Genomic DNA, 20860 nt, shown 5'->3' on the forward strand with positions numbered 1-20860 from the left:
AAATATGTTGTTCTACCCCTGAACAAGGCAGCTAACCCACTTTTCCTAGGCTGTCATTGTAAATAAGAATTTGTTCTTAACTGACTTGCCTAGTTAAATAAAGGTAAAGATAAATGTCATGTGTGGATAAAGATGTTGGCAGGTTCTATCCCTTTTGGTTTCAAAGGAATTCTCACCAGTTTCTCCAACTGTCTATACGCGATGCTGAAGAAATCCACTTTCACCGCACTGGGGGGTTTAAAAAGACAAAACAAAGAACAGGATTCACTTGTTATTTGACATAATCAACAGGATTCTACTTAAAAGTCAAGTTCGCCCTGTCACCGTCTTCAATTAACACAAACTGCAGGGACTGTCTGTGTACCTGTAGAAGAGCTTGTTGTAGATGTTCTGTCCCCTCTGTACATCTGCACACACTGCATCCACCACCTGGACCAGTCTCCTCAGCTGCTCCTCTAGAGCCTATAGAATCAACACACTACAGCTCACACACAACCCCGACGGGCCCACCCATGTGTTACCCAATAAATGACTGGGAGTTTATATATAGAACGCGCGACTCTCTTTATTTGGATGACTTTGTGTGTTATCAATTCTTATGGCGTCAACTTACCCCCTCCTCTGGTTTGAATTGTGAAATTGTGCTCTCGTACCACTCCACTGTACCTTTCTGTTGAAATCAAAGACTGCAGTCATTCGAGTTAGTCAGGCAACAGTGCTAACACTAACAGGTCTTCCTTATATTTACGTTGTACCTTGACAACAGTGGCAATTTCCAAATGCAGTTCATTTCGAAGGGGGCACACAGTCTTGAAGGCCGGCATGGTCTGCATGTGTCCTACACCCCTGAGTCACAAACACAAAGGGAGAGAAACATGGGCCTGTTATTGTAGCCCAACAACTCATTACTGAGTAAAAGACAAAAGGCACAATGCAAGGTGATTTGTAGGTAATCAAAACGACTGTTGGACACAAATGTTCCAAATGATTGCTGGAACAGACAATCCTGACTGACCTAACCTGTCATTTCTGTCAGCCTTTTAACGTTAAGGTGACTGACAGCAAGAACGATTAGTATGTGTTTGAGTACATCTTTTTTTGTGTGTTATCTGTGTCCACAATACACAGAGATCTCGGTAGGAGTGTCAATCACTGGGCAGACTTTGAAATCTCATTGGAAAAGGCCCTGCAGGATCTCGATTCATCTGGTCTGTGCGACACAGAAGTACAGTGCCCCGTGGGGCTGCTCACAGAGAAAGAGCATAGCAACATGAGCCTCAACATGAGCCTGCTTTTATTGGCACAGTCACCACCATTCAAGTAGAAAAGCCTCCTATTGGCTTGACTGTTCTAGGTACTCTGTCTGTGGTTTTATTCTAGTGACTTGGTTGAGTGTTTGGTCTGGTATGACAGCGCTGGCGAGTGTTTGATGCCGTGATATGGTGAGAGACGGGGGGGTGGTGGGAGTCACAGGTGGCTGATGACACCTTAATTGGGGAGCACGTGCGCATAGTAACGGCTGGAACGGAATGGTATCAAACACATGAAACACATTTTCCATATGGTTTAATGTGATTCCATTCCAGCCATTACTATGAACCATCCTCCCCTCACCAGCCTCCTGTGGTATGAGTTTACCTCAGCATGAGCTCGCAGCGTGTGACGGCGGCTGGACTGGCGCAGGGGAACACCTGGCGCATTCTCTTCATCAGACACAGACAGTGGTCCGTGTACAGCCTGAAGCTGTCCGACAGCTGCCGCTCCTGAACACAGGAAGTACATCATCACATCCCTCAACCTCACAATGATCAATCTAGCCAATAACAGCACATTCAGACAGACTTCTGGGCTTCAGTCTAGTTTCCAGAAAAACTATGGCACCGAAACAACCAGGTTTTGATTGAATAACAGATCCCTAGGTCATAGGATGATGGATGTTGAGTGGTGAGTTAATGAGGTGTCCTAATGCCAGACGAAAGGTGATTGTGAGCCAGAGGGGAGCTGTGAGGAGACAGTAGGCCTACCAGGTCTCCCTGCATAGCTTGGGGATCCCACTCTGCATCGATGGTCCTCAGCAGCCTCAGCAGCAGGGTGTAACACATCCTCTGGGACCGGTGGTGGCTGCTATAGCACTGCCAGCGACTGCAGACCAGAGCAATACATACTACTATACATCTACTGTACATAACATGACCCTCACCTCTCGGCTGAGATGAATGGTTTCAGACCTAAAAGGACTAGGAAGGAAAAGATGCAACTCATAAATAAAGATGTGAAACTTTATTGGCACAGGCTCCACCAGCTTGGCATAACTTAGATTTTCTCATTTGGACCACCGCAATACCTTTGGCATATGATCTACATTGAAGTGTTACTATTGTAGCTACTTACATGATGGCCTGTTGCAGGGGTGAGAGGTCAGTTTGCACAGCATGATGGGACAGCACAGTCCATGCTGGAGGACTCACCTGCCCATTCCAGTTATAAGGCTCTTTCTGGAGAGAAAAACAAGATGATTTACATGGATAGCATAAGGAAACCATCCAGAGCCATTTCTGTCATTTCACTTGATAATAGGATGCACTGTATAGTAGAGTTTCACCTGAATATGAGCATGCTCGTACTCCAGAATCTGACTCAGCATCTTCTTATGAATGACTTCTTTGGATTCCCTCTTACTCAGTGTAGTGTCTCTCTGGGGAACAAAATGAAATGATCAAGAGACTTGGGTAGACTACACAGGTACTGTGGAGCAGAGAGACTGTAGTAGCTACCTGGGTAGTGAAGAGCCTCAGAATCAGGTGACATTCTCCCTGGACCTTGGAGGCACTGGACCGAGGCTCCAGCTTAAACCACTTGTCATATCCCATCACAGGAATCTCCTACAGGCGAACAACAAACAGGCTAGACCAGGGATTGGCAACTTTGATGAGGGTGGGGACCACAAAAAGACTGAACTCATCATGAGGGGCAGCAGTTGCTCGCTGGTCTGCGTACCCACATCCTGTTTCACAGCTAATTTCCTGCAATTCTACACATTCTTCCATGGGGTGGAGAGAAATGTTAGCAGTTTTTAATATGATATCTGAGTGAGACTGATAAAAAAGTTTAGATAGCTGGCTGCTAAGCTAACTTAGCAATCTACATTTTTTTGCAGAAATGGGCTAATTGACTTGACTATCAGTGACTGACATAACAAGAGAAAAATTGCCAAAGTTCGAAACTGCACTTTTTCTCAACAGTAAGTTGAGACCCCGACTGAGTTCCTAAATATATATATATATATATAGAGAGAGATTTTTTTTATATTGATCCGAGGGCCTGCCCATGGGCTAGACACTAAGCCAGGGAAAAAAGGGTTTTGTGCTCAAACAACTGAAACAGAGGTGCTGCCTTAAATAATAGTGGATTTCTTTAGAGGTGCGACACTCTCTCCATTATAAAACGATCATTTATTCTAAATCCATTAAAACCGAGTGACGTTCCGGTCTGATGAAGGTGAAGACCGAAACTTCACACTCTTTTATGATGGATTTACAATAAATGAATAACGGGTGTTTGCGCCTCTCTGATAGACAGTGAGCCAGGAATTAATAAACGTTAGTTAACACTTATAATACCTAATAGATACAAATATTAGAATAAACTGCATCAAGTAAAATGTATTACTACTGTATAAAATAAGAAACATTACCAGTAAACAGCAGTTGGGAAGTGAAAGCACTGTAACTTTAAAGAATTACATTCAGTGGAATGTTGATGCAGCCCAGGAAGTCATCAACATTGTCCTCAGATGATCCTGATGACGACGTCCCATTGGACCGCACCGATTTGGCAATCTGCTTAAAATACCTGGTGGGATAAGGCACTGATGAATACATGAAATATAACACAGAGCAATCAACCAGCACTGCGTCTCAATGACCTGACAGTCAAGACCTCCATTCACTATATTGAAGGTCCTATTTCACTGACTTTATAATTAGCAAATAGAAGCCTGTTCTACCTGCCCATTCCTCTAAGTCCACTGACTTCATTCAGTTTTTTGCAGGCCTCTGCGACGGAGACGTCATCGTCATGGTCCCTGAGAAGAAGAGGAAAGGTTAGTAGGACAGTTGGTTAGTAGGATGTTTTCAGGAATCTGGAATTTGGACTGAAAGTGGAAAGGCCCACACTGTGTTTAATCTTACCATATGTCCATATGCAGTAGATCACCGTGGACATCATCAATGTCACTATTGGAGGAAAGAAATAGAATAATTTAACATTGTTTAAACAAACATTGTTACCGTTAGGGCTCTGAGACACATACAAATGTCAAGCATTCTGCCAACAACTTCCAGAGTCGGCGTACTGTCAGTACTGTACTTACAAAACAAAGTGCTCATTCCAGACTGGGTTGAGCGTCTCTGGCTTGACCTCAGTCACCTGGATGCACGTGGCTGCTAGAACCTCCTTGGTACTGGACCTCTTCTCCAGCTTCTCCTTCCTCTTCCTGAAGCTGAACTTCCTCTCCTTCTTCTCCTCTGTCTCCCGGGGGCTCTGGCCCAGGAGGATTCCCAGCATGCAATAGGGGTCGCTGTACCCTACCCAGGCACAGTAAGGGTTAAACTAATATAGAGACACACTGAGATTATACTGTTAGAACGACGGCGATGTACCTTATTGAGGTTCAGGAATCAAAAGCAATTGGTCTGCTAGTAATAGCAGCCTGTGTCCTTTTAGACAAAGTGGTCCAGTGTTGTCTAAAGTGGACAGTGACGTGATGATGGTTCTAGTGTCTTGGTTGAACCACTGTATCATCAGAGGTTTTTATTTTTCTTCCAGACGGAAAGAACAATGTGTCTCACTCAATATAGTTGATCTGAAAATGTTCTAATCTTATTTCAATAATAAACAATTGCATTCATTGTCAATGGGGTGTTGGAGTTGGCAAATGGACACGATGACATTTCATATCCACGCACAGAAAACAAATGCTGCTTCCCATCAATAGCAGTAAACGAACACAAACACCCCTCACCATTTGCATCCTTTGCCATTAGATTTTTCCCTTTCATGACAGATACTCTCAGGGTGAAACTGGCTCTCTGCAAAACAAAGTGCACAAAGTAACAGTAGTACACAGGCTAAGAGTCATGCATTAGTGAGACATCTCGCTGAAACGATCCATAAGCACGCTGCATTCCAAAACCGGGCCTTGAACATGGCATAGAGTGCACTTTGAAAACAACAGCTAGTCTGTGAACTTTATTTTTATTCGGATTCTTTAACTCGACAAATACACTTTCATCAGTGGTAAACAAAATACCAGCAATCACTGCAGCGTGAGACGTGAGTCTGTCAAGAGAGAATAATCAATGTGTGTTTTCTTTGTCTGGTGTATAATGCTAGGGCTTTGTGTGTCACTAAGGTGGAAAGACACTGCTGTGCCGGCGAGAAACAGAGATCATTGTAGGATGGAACATTTAAATGGCACAATATGTTCTTCTCTGCACACAAGCTTTCAAGGAGTCTTGCAGAAGAGCCCAGCATCTCTTTCAAACTGACATTTGAAAGGTTGCTGGTAGTCAAGGGCATCATACAAAGTGGGCTTTCACAGATCATTATGTCTCCTGGTGCACAGTGAGCCTCACTATGGCTATCAATACACTCCATCAGCAGTCTCTCCGGGTACATAGGGCTGTTAGTGCTTTCCATGCATTTCAACCTTGTGAATGCAACGTGCTATACACTGAGTATAGCAAACATTAGGAACAACTTCCTAATACTGAGCCCCCCCCCCCCCCCCTCCCCCTCAGAACAGCCTCAATTCATCGGGGCATGGACTCTACAAGGTGTCGAAAGCGTTTCACAGGGATGCGGGCCCATGTAGACTCCAATGATTTGACACAACTGTGTCAAGTTGGCTGGATGTCTTGATACACATGACAAACTGTTGAGTGGTAAAAACCCAGCAGCGTTTCAGTTCTTGACACAAACCGGTGCACCTGGCACCGACTACCATGCCCCGTTCAAAGGCACTTAAATATTTTGTCTTGCCCAATCACCCTCTGAATGGCACACACAATTCAGTTCTCAATTGTCTCAAGGCTTCAAAATCCTTCTTTAACCTGTCTCCTCCCTTTCATCTACACTGATTGAATTGAATTTAACAAGTGACATCAATATGGATCATAGCTTTCACCTGGATTCACCTGGTCAGTCTATGTCATGGAAAGAGCAGTTTTGTAAACTCAGTGTATATCTAAACACAAAAGAAAGGCACATTATATGGTGCAGACTTGAAGATCCTCACAGTGACAACTCAGTGGTGCTATCTTGTTCATACAGCTTACATGGCCTGTGTCTGCGGATGGGAGATACAGGAAGTGACAGGAGAGGAGTCAGGAGATGGAAATTGACAAGATGGGAGTGGAACACAGCATCTCACCTTGGATTCTTGGACTCTCTGCAGAATGATGTCATGTTCCTCCTGACCCATATCAAATACCTAGGAGAGGGACGACAGTGGAAAAGGGTGCTCTTTGCAAGAGAGCCTCATAGGTCTGTGAGCATATTTGCAATACACATCCAACTATACTCCTGCCTGCATTATTACCTGTACGCTTTATAAATCCCATTATAACTTTAAAACTATTTGAAACAATAATACAATGATGATAAGCATTACATCCCTTGCCAATGATTTGCGTTCTCATAAGCCCGATCCAAGATGGCTGTACAGGTTCAATCTCACTATCTTCAAAAGTCCAAAGTGAACCAGGGGTCACTTCAAAGCATGGGGACATGTGCCCCGGTCCACCACCTCAAGCAGAGAGCGACAGAGGAAGCAAGGATGCAGCTTTGGAGTGACAGACTCTGAATGGATGTAATATTACAGCTGAACATCAAAACTCAGTGGGCCTGGGCTTTGATGTTTAATCAGCTCTAAGCCAAAGCACATCTGCTCAGTCTCCTACAGATGTCTCAAAGCAAACAAGGCTCTCTACCGCCAGACTGAACCTCTAGGATCAGTTGGTGAGGACAGAGATTAGAGGAGGGGTTTACAACAGGAATCACATGACAAGACAATCTGATTTCTGCTGTTGGTTTTCTAGGACAGTAATTATTTCAGCTTACTTGGCTCTTTCTGGTCTTGTCTATTTTATTAGTCAGTATTTGAAGTGTAAATTACAGCACACTAGGGTGCGTTCATAAGTGTGTGTGCTTATGTGTATGAGAATAAGTGTTTGTTGGTTTCTGCCGTGATGCGTGAGAGTTTGGCCAGGTGAGCTGTTCAGTAAACGGATTTAGCCGATCAAAGGAGTGTGTGTACCTTCAGTAGATAACTGAAAATGTCGCCTTCATTGGTGACGTACTCTGGCGAGGGCACGCCCACCCTGTTGACTACCGTGTAAACGGCCTCTTCATACAGGAGGTCCAGCTGGAAGAAAACAACCTCAGTGAATGCCTTAACCACCGTTTTTCTTTCTTAAAGCAGGGTCACTGCTAAATAAGAGTTGGGAAACATGTCTCTGTCAATAGAATGATGTGACCTTACTAGAGGTCGACCGATTAATCGGAATGGCCGATTAATTAGGGCCGATTTCAAGTTTTTATAACAATCGGTAATCGCTATTTTTGGACACCGATTTGCCAATTTCTTATTTATTTTTTTCACCTTTATTTAACTAGGCAAGTCAGATTAAGAACACATTCTTATTTTCAATGACGGCCTAGGAACGGGGGTTAACTGCCTTGTTCAGGGGCAGAACAACAGATTTTTACCTTGTCACCTCGGGGATTCGTTTTTGCAACCTTCTGGTTACTAGTCCAACGTACTAACCACCTGCCTTACATTGCACTCCACGAGGAGCCTGCGTGGCAGGCTGACTACCTGTTACGCGAGGGCAACAAGAAGCCAAGGTAAGTTGCTAGCTAGCATTAAGCTTATCTAATAAAAAACTATCAATCTTAACATAATCACTAGTTAACTACACATGGTTGATGATATTACTAGTTTATCTAACGTGTCCTGCGTTGCATATAATCGATGCGGTGCCTGTTAATTTCTCATCGAATCACAGCCTACTTCGACAAACGGGTGATGATTTAACAAGCGCATTTGTGAAAGAAGCACTGTCGTTGCACCAATGTACCAAACAATAAACATCAATGCCTTTCTTTAAAATCAATACACAAGTATATATTTTTAAACCTGCATATTTAGTTAATATTGCCTGCTAACATAAATTTCTTATAACTAGGGAAGTTGTGTCACTTCTCTTGCTTTCCGTGCAAGCAGTCAGGGTATATACAGCAGTTTGGGCCGCCTGGCTCATTGCGAACTGTGTGAAGTCCATTTATTCCTAACAAAGGCCGTAATTCATTTGACAGAATTATGACATAACATTGAAGGTTGTGCAATGTAACAGGAATATTTAGACTTAGGGATGCCACCCGTTAGATAAAATACAGAACGGTTCCGTATTTCACTGAAATAATAAACGTTTCGTTTTCGAAATGATAGTTTCCGGATTCGACCATATTAATGACCAAAGGCTCGTATTTCTGTGTGTTATTATGTTATAATTAAGTCTAGTATTTGATATTTGATAGAGCAGTCTGGCTGAGCGATGGTAGGCAGCAGCAGGCTCGTAAGCATTCATTCAAACAGCACCTTCGTGCGTTTGCCAGCAGCTCTTCGCAATTCTTCAAGCATTGCGCTGTTTATGACTTCAAGCCTATCAACCCCCGAGATTAGGCTGGTGTGACCGATGTGAAATGGCTAGCTAGTTAGCGGGGTGTGCACTAATAGCGTTTCAAACATCACTCGCTCTGAGACTTGGGAGTGGTTGTTCCCCTTGCTCTACATGGGTAACGCTGCTTCGAGGGTGGCTGTTGTCGATGTGTTCCTGGTTCGAGCCCAGGTAGGAGCGAGGAGAGGGACGGAAGCTATACTGTTACACTGGCAATACTAAAGTGCCTATAAGAACATCCAATAGTCAAAGGTATATGAAATACAAATCGTATAGAGAGAAATAGTCCTATAATTCCTATAATAACTACAACCTAAAACTTCTTACCTGGGAATATTGAAGACTCATGTTAAAAGGAACCACCAGCTTTCATATGTTCTCATGTTCTGAGCAAGGAACTTAAACGTTAGCTTTTTTACATGGCACATACTGTACTTTTACTTTCTTCTCCAACACTTTGTTTTTGCATTATTTGAACCAAATTGAACATGTTTCATTATTTATTTGAGGCTAAATTGACAGTATTTATGTATTATATTAAGTTAAAATAAGTGTTCATTCAGTATTGTTGTAATTGTCATTATTACAAATAAAAAAACGTGGGGGAAAAAAATCGGCCGATTAATTGGCATCGGCTTTTTTGGTCCACCAATAACCGGTATCGGTATCGGTGTTGAAAAATCATAATCGGTCGACCTCTAGACCTTACTGTAGCTAACAATGTGTGAGGTTTACGCAACAGTGTAGCTAGCTACAGCCGTGTGAGGATAGAGGCAAACTGGGTCAGGACACTAGATTCTAGTTGGGGAGCTAGATATGAGAAAAGGCCAATAACAAGTAAAATACACCTCCATCGCTAGAGCTTAATGTTCTACCCTAGGGAGCCCAGGCTACTCACCTCTCTCCTGCTGGACCGCTCTGGAACGAAGGCTTGGTCTACGTGCTCTGCTGGTGGTGCGGCTGTGTTACCTTCCCCTTCACACTGCGGAGACACACAGATAGATAACTTTAAACCTCAGAGCCACACAATCTCCCTTAAGCAGGCTCCATCACCATGACTGCTTCAATAAGGCTTGGAAAGGGTTGTGAGGTTAAGTCACAATGAGCTGTTATCGCCAACCAAACACTTTCGCTTTCAATCGCGGCACACAAGCAGACAGAGGCAATGAATGCATCATTGATTTTCTTTTGGTTCCCCTTTCACCACTTTAATAGCTGAAGAGGGTGGAAAACAAGTGGTCTCAGATAAACATCTTAATAGCGCCCCATTCAATCCCAGTCTCTTTCCTCTTGTGTGGGAAGTGAGGGGGTAGAGAGCCATGGAGAGCAGCTTCTTGTGACAGCTGAGCCTCCAGCCTTTTGAGCGGCCTTCTCAACCTTGTCCGTCTGTCCCCACAGCCCACTGTGTAACACAGAGTTACGAACGTACCGTAAGCTAGCTCCACAAATAGCTTGAAATGTACCAGACCGAGGGATCCAGTCGGTACCTTTTGGGTGGTTCAACCCATTGGAACGTTGTTAAGGAGGGCAGTCACATGTTTTGCGAAGCAGAGATCGTTGGTTCGAGCCCAGTCGGACAGTGGACGAAGTTAAGCTGTTAGCAGCACATTAACCCCCGTTACATAGACATAGCAGAGAGGACCGGCGAGAGCAAAGTATTTGTATAGCCTTTCCTCTATAGTCTCCTTAAAAAAAAATATTTTCATTTTAAGGAACTTCCTGCTTAAAGCCCCCATGCAGTCTTTTTTTTTTTTTTTTTTTTTTTAAATCATCACTGTATGTCTAAAAAATCCCTGTGTGTGGTTACTTCATGAAAATAACTCCAAATATACTTTTTATCATTGCTCAATCTGATTGTGTGGGTATGTTGACACAAATGTAAATATATTTATATGCACAGCCCTGACTGGCAGATAGGATCGTCTAGACTCTAGAGCCTACCCCTTCAAAGTAAGAGAATACATATGCAAATAAAAGATGACTGGTCATTGGTCAGAATAATCAGATCAGATTGTGATGTCATGCTGTGGGCCAAAAACTCCATCCCACCTGAACAGGCTGAAATTCCAGTCGTTTTTTGTTGTTAGTTTTTTAAAGCTCCAAAACTAAAATGGCCTGTTATTTCAACCTCATAGCATGGAAATGTCTAGTTTTTTTTACAAGAAAATCACGTTTTTGACTGCACTGCCCCTTCAAATAAACATAAGGAGGTTTAAGGTTTACCTCAGCCTGGGCAGCACGCAGCAGATTCTCTTGTTTCTGGAGGATGCCATTCATACGCACAAAGAACTCTCCATTCCCCTCAGACAGCCTGTAAAACATACAGAGGGATAACACTGTCAATTAAATTCTCATTTGACACGTTCTGTTAAATATGATTTATGAATTTTCTGTTAAGATTATAGAAAAAAAAACTGTCCTAACGGGTTTATATAGAGAAATGCTTTCTTAACCCCTCAGTAAACACTGTTACTCACAGATGCTTCTATCGTCCTTAGTAAATGTGGATGAGCTTTATTATGCCTGGTTTCCATTTAGCAAAAGACTAAAGGAGACCTAATGCTGAGCTGTCAATCACAACCAGCAGCACATACAGTAGAGTATCATGAACAAACTGTTACATTATACATGATTCAGTACCCCTGGTCTTTCACTAGACTAGACAGACATTCCTTCCTGCAGCAACAAGTCTGAGGGGAATTGTCTGTCATTGTTTAACGGGTGGGTCTAATCCTGAATGCTGATTGGTTAAAAGCGCATTCCAGACGGTGTCTATTCCACAAGTTACCACCAGCGAAATCTATGACATTAAAATGCTTATTTACTCTGATCCATCTGACTGCGCAATCCACTGTCTCATCAGCCCAGGCAGGGAAGTTATACACTTGATCTCCACTATAAAAAGCATCTAGACATTATCTCACATTTCTTTTAGACTAACATTTCGTTTTCAACAGAGGAGATTTGTATAAACCAACATTTGCAACATTGTTTCAATGTTCAAATTCGATATACAACTGTCCCATAGTAATGAACGTGTAGGGGTCGGGAGTCGGGACGAGAGAGAGAGGCAAGCAGCGTTTCTCAGCCAGTCTAAATCATGAATCAGCTGGCATAATTTTTTGTGGATATTTACAAAGAAATGTCAATTGAAAAAAGGTCAAACGAAATGAAGTGCAGCTAGTTTGCAGTCTTTCCAGCTTCAGTTTCAAGTTATTGTCTTAGCTGTGTTGTTGGCTAGCTTCTCTAAACAACAGAGTCCTAACGAGAGAGCACATTTTCTATGCCAGCGAAATCGTGCCTCATTAACTCATTGTTAAATGTCACTAGAAAACAGTATAAACAAATTGCTATTGTTATTCTGTCTGCACTGTTTGACGTGACTGTAAGCTAGTCGTAGTTGGTTAGCTAGCAAGCAAGGGATAAGAACGTTGCCAGACAGTATGGCAATGGAACATTTAGAAAGAACGACTGGGTCGCGTCCATAGATACAGGACTGAATGACTGGGTCGCGTCTCTGGCAACCGAACCAATAGAACTAACGACCAGCCGGCTTGGGTAGCAACCCTAGATTTGTTTCGGGACTATATCTTGTGGAAGGATGAAATAGTATGAATAAATTGATTTTAATGAAAATATGTCAATTATTATTTTAATATGTTGGGAACCCGTTGTATAAACAGACTCAATAGTCTTGGTTTCTCAAATGATTGCCTGGCCTGGTTCACCAACTACTTCTCTGATAGAGTTCAGTGTGTCAAATCGGAGGGCCTGTTGTCCGGACCTCTGGCAGTCTCTATGGGGGTGCCACAGGGTTCAATTCTTGGGCCGACTCTCTTCTCTGTATACATCAATGATGTCGCTCTTGCTGCTGGTGAGTCTCTGATCCACCTCTACGCAGACGACACCATTCTGTATACTTCTGGCCCTTCTTTGGACACTGTGTTAACAACCCTCCAGACGAACTTCAATGCCATACAACTCTCCTTCCGTGGCCTCCAACTGCTCTTAAATACAAGTTAAACTAAATGCATGCTCTTCAACCGATCGCTGCCTGCACCTGCCCGCCCGTCCAGCATCACTACTCTGGACGGTTCTGACTTAGAATATGTAGACAACTACAAATACTTAGGTGTCTGGTTAGACTGTAAACTCGCCTTCCAGACTCACATCAAACATCTCCAATCCAAAGTTAAATCTAGAATTGGCTTCCTATTTCGCAACAAAGCATCCTTCACTCATGCTGCCATACATACCCTTGTAAAACTGACCATCCTACCGATCCTCGACTTCGGCGATGTCATTTACAAAATAGCCTCCAATACCCTACTCAATCTATCACAGTGCCATCCGTTTTGTCACCAAAGCCCCATATACTACCCATCACTGTGACCTGTACGCTCTCGTTGGCTGGCCCTCGCTTCATACCCGTCGCCAAACCCACTGGCTACAGGTCACCTACAAGACCCTGCTAGGTAAAGTCCCCCCTTATCTCAGCTCGCTCGTCACCATAGCAGCACCCACATGTAGCACGCGCTCCAGCAGGTATACCTCTCTGGTCACCCCCAAAGCCAATTCCTCCTTCGGCCGCCTCTCCTTCCAGTTCTCTGCTGCCAATGACTGGAACGAACTACAAAAATCTCTGAAACTGGAAACACTTATCTCCCTCACTAGCTTTAAGCACCAGCTGTCAGAGCAGCTCACAGATTACTGCACCTGTACATAGCCCATCTATAATTTCGCCCAAACAACTACCTCTTCCCCTACTGTATTTATTTATTTATTTTGCTCCTTTGCACCCCATTATTTATATTTCTACTTGCACTTTCTTCCTCTGCAAATCTACCAAATCTACCATTCCAGTGTTCTACTTGCTATATTGTATTTACTTCGCCACCATGGCCTTTTTTTGCCTTTACCTCCCTTATCTCACCTCATTTGCTCACTTTGTATATAGACTTATTTTTCTAATGTATTATTGACTGTATGTTTGTTTTACTCCATGTGTAACTCTGTGTTGTTGTATGTCTCGAACTGCTTTGCTTTATATTGGCCAGGTTGCAATTGTAAATGAGAACTTGTTCTCAACTTGCCTACCTGGTTAAATAAAGGTGAAATAATTAAACGTGATATTGCCCTCGAAGCCGGTGGTTGGAGGATATATTGGCACAGTTTTCCAGCCCCCGACTTCGTCTCGGGCCTAACAACACCCGTGCCAATACATCCTCCAAATAACGGCTTCTCTGGCATTATCACTTAAATAACGCGTGTGTCTGGGAACTTATGGTAGCCTAAGACCAGTATAAACAGACAGTGGATAGAAGGTGAGACAGCAGCCCATCTATGTGGTGAATCATTCAATAAGAATCATCTCACTGCACTACCTTTAATATGAAGCTCAACAAAGATTCAAAGCCACCCTACCATGTCTGCCATAGAACGTTATTCTAATCTAGGGAAGATACAAAATACATTCGATTTTTTTCTCTCTCTGAGCTGGTCAACTCCTGGACTCCTGCCACTTGCTAATTTCATAGCCCCAGTCGCCATGGTGATGAGGCACATTCGTGGTTGGAGGGATTCACTGGCACAGCTGAACACCTTGGGAATACCCCCTCCCCCTCCCTTTCTTCCCCTCCCTTTCTCCCCCTCCCCTCTTTTCCTCCCTCCCCAGACTAGAGGAGTGTTCTGGAATGAGTTGTATGGCAGAGCACCAGGAGCAACAATACAGGCCTGACACCTCCACCCCACCCCCCTGTCCCCCACCTGTCTCCTAGCCCAGACCCCCTGTCTCATTATGCAGAGAGAGGACAGAGGAGCTGTCCACATGGCCCCCTCTCAGTCACGCGCCTTTATTAACGCTGCCTGTCACATCACAGTGGGTGCGTGGCAGTCTGGTGGCAGCCGACACAGTGCCCACTGATCTCCCCATGCATTGCATTCCACGCCCCTGTCTGAGTCTGAGACAGTGTCTCCAGGGAGCAGGAGGTAGTGGGTGGTAACACCCCTGATTATTTGTGGCCATGGTACGTTTAGTGTGGGACGAGGATGACAGAGGAATGAGAATGTCTGTCTGTCTTGACAATGGAAGCTTGACAGAATCCCCAAAGAGCTAAAATACCTCATTTCTGTACACATCTAATTAATGTGCATGAAAAACATTCCTTCAATACAGTGACAAAATTGAAGGTACAGATATTTTATTTATGTTAGAAAATGGTAGTCTTGTAACATGTCAGCCCCATTAAATAGGTACTTTCATATCTGACAGCTAGCCTGACATTTTTGTGAAGGCATGCCAAGCTTGTCTGCTTTGTTACCAGGTTGGTTACATCATGAGTCATATGGTGATTAAATAGGTTATTTGAGTCTATCAACATTTAACACTATGTATCCAAAACAAGACTTTGGCTCAATGTTTAGTGTACCACCGGCACCTTTCGCTTTTAACCTTTGTAATTGTATTTTCTGACGTCTGGATTCTCTTTGCAGATTTGTGATTAAGAAAAACCCACAATCACAAATTATAGGGGTCTGTGTGAGTCAGTCAATCTCTTTCTCTCTCCCTCCTCTCTCTCTCCCTCTGTCTCACTCGCTCTCTCTCTCTCTCACACACACACACACACAAGCACGCACACACACACACAATTTTATGTTGCTAGGAAACAGCTTCTTCCAATACAGTTTATTATTAATATTCCATTTTATTTTGAATATTTATTCAAAAGCTTTGCTCATGTTTTGCTGTCTAAAAGGTGAATTATGAGATGAAACAGGCAACTAGACATGCAGACTCAGACGAACATATACAGATGAATATAGAGGAATACTTCATGTGTTTGGGTATATGCTGAAACATGACAACAACAAAAAAATGTTTACAAAATAAATGTTTTCTCTTACATTTATCTTACATAGTGTCTTACATATCTTACATAGTGTGACTTCCGCCGAAGTCGGCTCCTCTACTTGTTCGGGCGGCGTTCGGCAGTCGACGTCACCGGCTTTCTAGCCATCGCCGCTCCATTTCTTATATGTCCATTTGTTTTGTCTTGTTCCCTGCACACCTGGTTTTCATTCCCCAATCACACTACATGTATTTATTCCTCTGTTCCCCCTCATGTCTTTGTGTGAAATTGTTTGTGTTACGTGTTTTTGTACGCACTCTCCCGTGTTATTTCACGAAACCTGTTTGTATTGTTATACATTTGATGTTTTGTGACTGTTTTGCGCGTTATACACTTTGCCTTGTTGGCTGGAGGTTTTTTGACGCAGCTGCGTCCGTCTGTATCGCTCTCCTGCCGAAATAAAGTGTGCGCCTGTTCACAATTCTCTGCTTTCCTGCACCTGACTTCACCACAAGTACGCACACGCCTGACTGAATTTCACACCCACCATGGGTCAGCAGGAGCAGGTACCCCGGTCAGAGGAGTCGAGGAGCGCGTCCAGGAACACTCAGCAATGCTGCATCATCTCGGTGCCATGATGGATCGCGTTGTCCAGACTATGGACCGCTGGGAGAGACAGGAAGTCTCTCCAGCGCCTCGACCAGCGCAACCGGGGTTACCTCTACCCGTCCCGTCCGGATCCAGTTCCAGTGGGATGCGTCTCTCCCTTCCCAGGGAGTATGATGGTTGTTTCCTTGAGTTTTGCGCGCATTCCCAGCATAAGGCGCTCGTCGATTCAGGCGCAGCTGGGAATTTTATCAACAGAGCGTTAGCCCTTAGTTTAGGGATCCCCATTATTCCTGTGGTTAGACCTTTCGCGGTTCACGCTCTGGATAGTCAACCTTTAGGGTCCGGGCTAATCAGGGAAGCCACCATCTCCCTGGCCATGGAGACGCAGGGGGGTCACGAGGAGAGATCGGAGTGTCCCCATATTAATAGACATCATACGGGTTATGAGGATGCCGTTTCAAAGCTTCAGAAAGTATTTCCCAAAACACCACATAGAGAATGTTTGCTAGGTGTGAGTGTTCTGGTCTTTACTCCATTCTTAAATTTTATGATAATGAATTAAGACATTCAAATCCCTCTAATGGTGTTACAAATCAATGAGCTGGGAATAATTCGGTAATGCCTGAATAATTATGGCCCGTGTTTAAGGTGAGGACAGGACTTTGAAAAGAGCAAGTCATAGTCATTAGAAAATACAATCACCCTCAGGAAATGTCTGTCTATTGGTTAATAATCTCCTCTTCAGGGTACATTTCCTCACTGGGGATCTACAGTACTTCCTACATGTGATGTCTCTCTACTCACGACTAACATATGACTTCCTTCCAACCATGGATGAGAACCTACATTGTGATTATTTAGTTCTGACTGAAGAAACAACTGCGTATAATCTTTTCCCCCATGTGTGTTTGTCTCTGACCTGGAACTGACGTTACGTCAGACGCCCATCTGGGTAATTTACACACTGGGTCGTCTACACTGGGCCGGGCACTGGTGCTTTAGCCATGCCCCATTTGCATCCTTGGTATTAATGAGCGTCAGTGTGGATCATAGGTGTCGGCTCTCTCTCTATCCCTCTCTATGGCTAATGATGGACACAAACAGGCTTTCATGCAACCTAATGATGAGTGTCCAGCGGCTCAGTCAGACTTCACTCAGGGTTCGCTCTAGCAGTCTTCAGTGAGAGACGATGACCATGGTTGCTGCCTGCCTGGCAGAGGAAGACAAGTCTCTCTCTATCTCCTTCCTCCATCTCCCTCTTCCGCTCCCTCCTCCTTCTTCTCTCCGATTGGTGATAGAGTGAGTGATCGTTTAGAGCCATCATGGTGACACAGGGGCCAGGTCTAATTATAATCTCTCTCGTTGCAGTCCAGGTAGGTACAAAATGATGGATGGATGGATGGAGAATGTCACATTTTCAGTGCAAATCAATGGGTCAGATTGATGTGATACTGATCCAATTCATCTCCCATAGCTGGGTTGATAAAGGGGAGACGGGTTGATTGTCATACTTATTTTTTACTCTTGTGTGTATTTCTCAACATCAGTACTGTTAAGGTGTCAGCATGCCTCGGTCGAACCGAACGAGTGTGCTTGCATACTCCCTTAAAAGACCTTTGCTTGAAAAACTTGAAAAAGTGGCAATAGTACTGTTTGTTCATCTTGAGACGCCATAGCCAGTATGCACTTCCTCAAAATAACTCATGAAATGTGTCATACATTTTTTATTTTTGTTGAGATTTTAGATCTAAGACGTTTGGTGCAGTATTTCTCAAGTGAAACAATTTGCATAAAAACGAGTTGTCTCTCGTTGAATGACAACAAACACTTCATCGAAGAATCCCTACTGTTGACCAATCGCTGACAAAGGGACGTAGACTTAGGCTACCGACTTCGGCTTGCCTCGAGAGACATTTTTGTGTGCACGAACAGCCCAAAAAAACCTGTGCAGATGACCAAATGAACAAAACATCACAAAATGTTGTCATAATATATATAAACACACTGTTCCCAACCGTTTCGGATGGGAAGCATGCAGATGCCTTTACAAGACTTGTTTCAATATTAGGAGAAAGAACAATGTCTTGGGTTGAAATGGGGAGCCTTTAAAAAAAATCTTATTCCAATATGGAGTTAAGCCATCAAACACACTCAGCCCCAACATGGGGTTGGATGTCACAGTATGAGGTCGGTTGTTCGCTACTAGCTCATTCCTTTTGTAACAGGAAATGAAGCTATATAGGATACAGAGTCGAGTCCTAGAAATAGCAAAGCCTTTCTTTGAATTAACAATGTTCCGAACAAAATGAAGCTTTTTATGCCGTGAGAATACCATATGACATTTTAAGTAAATGTATGCGTGTGTTTGCACATGCATGTGTGCGTGTGTGACAGAAAATATATTTGTGAAAGAGGCAATGAAGGAAGCTAAAAGCACAACAACAAAAAAAGCACAAAAGAGCTTGGGATGTATTATAATGGAGTTGATAGTGACAACCCCCTTCCCCCCATGTAAATCAGACAGACAGACTTTCACATTTTGTTACGTAACAGCTTTATTCTAAAAATGATTACATTGTTTTTCCCCCCCGCATCAATCTATACACAATACCCAATAATGACAAAGCAAAAACAGGTTTTTAGAAATTGTTGCTAATTTATAAAAACATTTAAAAACTGAAATATCATACTTTACTAAGATTATATGAAGACACTTTCAATATTGCAACACCTACTAGTGACTGTATACTAGTGATTGTAGTGCCCTTGACAAAAGACTAGTATATTTACATGGGCTCTGGATGGGCCACTCAAGGACATTCAGAGACTTGTCCCAAAGCCACTTCTGCGTTGTCTTGGCTGTGTGCTCAGGGTTGTTGTCCTGTTGGAAGGTGAACCCTCGCCCCAGTCTGAGGTCCTGAGCTCTCTGGAGCAGGTTTTCATCAAGGATCTCTCTGTACTTTGCTCCATTTATCTTTCCCTCGATCCTGACTAGCCTCCCAGACCGTGCCGCTGAAAAACATCCCCACAGCATGATGATGCCACCACCATGCTTCACCGTAGGGATGGTGCCATGTTTCCTACAGACGTGATGCTTGGCATTCAGGTCAAAGAGTTCAATCTTTGTTTCATCAGATCAGAGAATCTTGTTTCTCATGGTCTGAGAGTCTTTAGGTGCCTTTTGGCAAACTCCAAGCGGGCTGTCATGTGCCTTTTACTGAGGAGTGGCTTCAGTCTGACCACTATACCATAAAGGCCTGATTGGTGGAGTGCTGCAGAGATGGTTATCCTTCTGGAAGGTTCTCACATCTCCACAGAGGAATTCTAGAGCTCTGTCAGAGTGACCATCGGGTTCTTGGTCACCTCCCTGACAAAGGCCTTTCTCCCCCGATTGCTCAGTTTGGGCCGGATGGCCAGCTCTAGGAAGAGTCTCGATAGTTCCAAACTTCTTCCATTTAAGAATGATGGAGGCCGCTTTGTTCTTGGGAACCTTCAAACCGGCAGTCATTTTTTGGTACCTTTCCCCAGATCTGTGCCTCGACATAATCCTGTCTCGGACCTCTACGGACAATTCCTTCGACCTCAGGGCTTGGTTTTTGCTCTGACATGCACTGTCAACTGTGGGACCTTATATAGACAGGTGTGTGCCTTTCCAAATCATGCCCAATCAATTGGTGGACTTCAATGAAGTTGCAGAAACATCTTAAGGATGATCAATGGAAACAGGATGCACCTGGTTTTGCTTTGTCATTATGGGGTATTGTGTGTAGATTGATGAGGAATACATGTAATTTAATCAATTTTAGAATAAGGCTGTAACGTAACAAAATGTGAAAAAAGTCAAGGGGTCTGAATACTTTCCGAATGCACGGGGTAGGTAGGTAGGTAGGTAGGTAGGTAGGTAGGTAGGTAGGTAGGTAGGTAGGTAGGTAGGTAGGTAGGTAGGTAGGTGCACTATCTATCTTCAAGGATGACACAAAAATGTTTGAAAACATTTTTCCATTGTGGTCCTCTTAAATAAATGGTTCAAACATTTACAAACAGACATAGTAGGCTTAGGCTACTAGGCATATAACACATATAACACATAACAAAACAAAAGACAGAATGACAATGTCATAGCCTAGAACATTGCATACAGACATCATGTTTTCTATTGGTCGAATGACGTTATGGTCGACATGGCTTTGAGTTGCTGTGGTAGCTTGTTCCACTCAACAGCGCCAGGATATAAAAAGGTGTTCTTCCCAGATAGACTCTTACATGTAAAAACGATTTAAGATGCTAGTTACCACATGGCTTGACCTAGAAACCTTTACAAAGAAAGCACCAATATATATACGTTTTGATTTTACCTATGAAAAACACATGAATTCCCCTCACCTTAATGTTTCCTTATGCTGACATAAATTGACCAGGTGGATGAGTTATTTTATACAATTCACACGTTACTCTTAAAGATATTAGATTGGGAGTAATTAGCCATTTAAATTGGGAGTAATTAACACTGTGACAACCAACTCACGATACAACCAACCTATGATACAACCAACCTATGAGATAACCCACCCCTGAGACAACCCACCCCTGAGACAACTCACCCCTGAGACAACTCACCCCTGAGACAACTCACCCCTGAGACAACTCACCCCAGAGACAACC

The 20860-nt window shown here is 43.4% G+C and overlaps 1 protein-coding gene across 3 annotated transcripts in view; it reads right to left on the reverse strand.

Moving 5' to 3' along the window:
* LOC106607356 (BAI1-associated protein 3) overlaps positions 1-20860 on the reverse strand; it is a 42731-nt gene that overhangs the window by 12150 nt on the left and 9721 nt on the right. The window contains exons 3-20 of one of the 3 annotated variants that reach the window (XM_045720526.2): positions 10965-11052; positions 9640-9723; positions 7319-7426; positions 6434-6493; positions 5024-5090; positions 4373-4586; positions 4191-4235; positions 4007-4084; positions 3744-3852; positions 2775-2882; positions 2603-2695; positions 2392-2495; positions 2025-2142; positions 1639-1763; positions 756-846; positions 614-670; positions 365-462; positions 177-228 (exon numbers count right to left, since the gene is read on the reverse strand). In XM_045720526.2, the coding sequence (XP_045576482.1) occupies positions 177-228; positions 365-462; positions 614-670; positions 756-846; positions 1639-1763; positions 2025-2142; positions 2392-2495; positions 2603-2695; positions 2775-2882; positions 3744-3852; positions 4007-4084; positions 4191-4235; positions 4373-4586; positions 5024-5090; positions 6434-6493; positions 7319-7426; positions 9640-9723; positions 10965-11052 (1699 nt within the window). Of the gene's footprint in view, positions 1-176; positions 229-364; positions 463-613; positions 671-755; positions 847-1638; positions 1764-2024; positions 2143-2391; positions 2496-2602; positions 2696-2774; positions 2883-3743; positions 3853-4006; positions 4085-4190; positions 4236-4372; positions 4587-5023; positions 5091-6433; positions 6494-7318; positions 7427-9639; positions 9724-10170; positions 10484-10964; positions 11053-20860 lie in introns of those variants that run through there. The other 2 variants (XM_045720528.2, XM_045720527.2) reach the window with 2 other exon arrangements.

The sequence above is a fragment of the Salmo salar genome, chromosome 06 (assembly GCF_965601325.2).
Source record: "Salmo salar chromosome 06, fSalSal1, whole genome shotgun sequence".
Classification (NCBI taxonomy): Eukaryota; Metazoa; Chordata; class Actinopteri; order Salmoniformes; family Salmonidae; genus Salmo; species Salmo salar.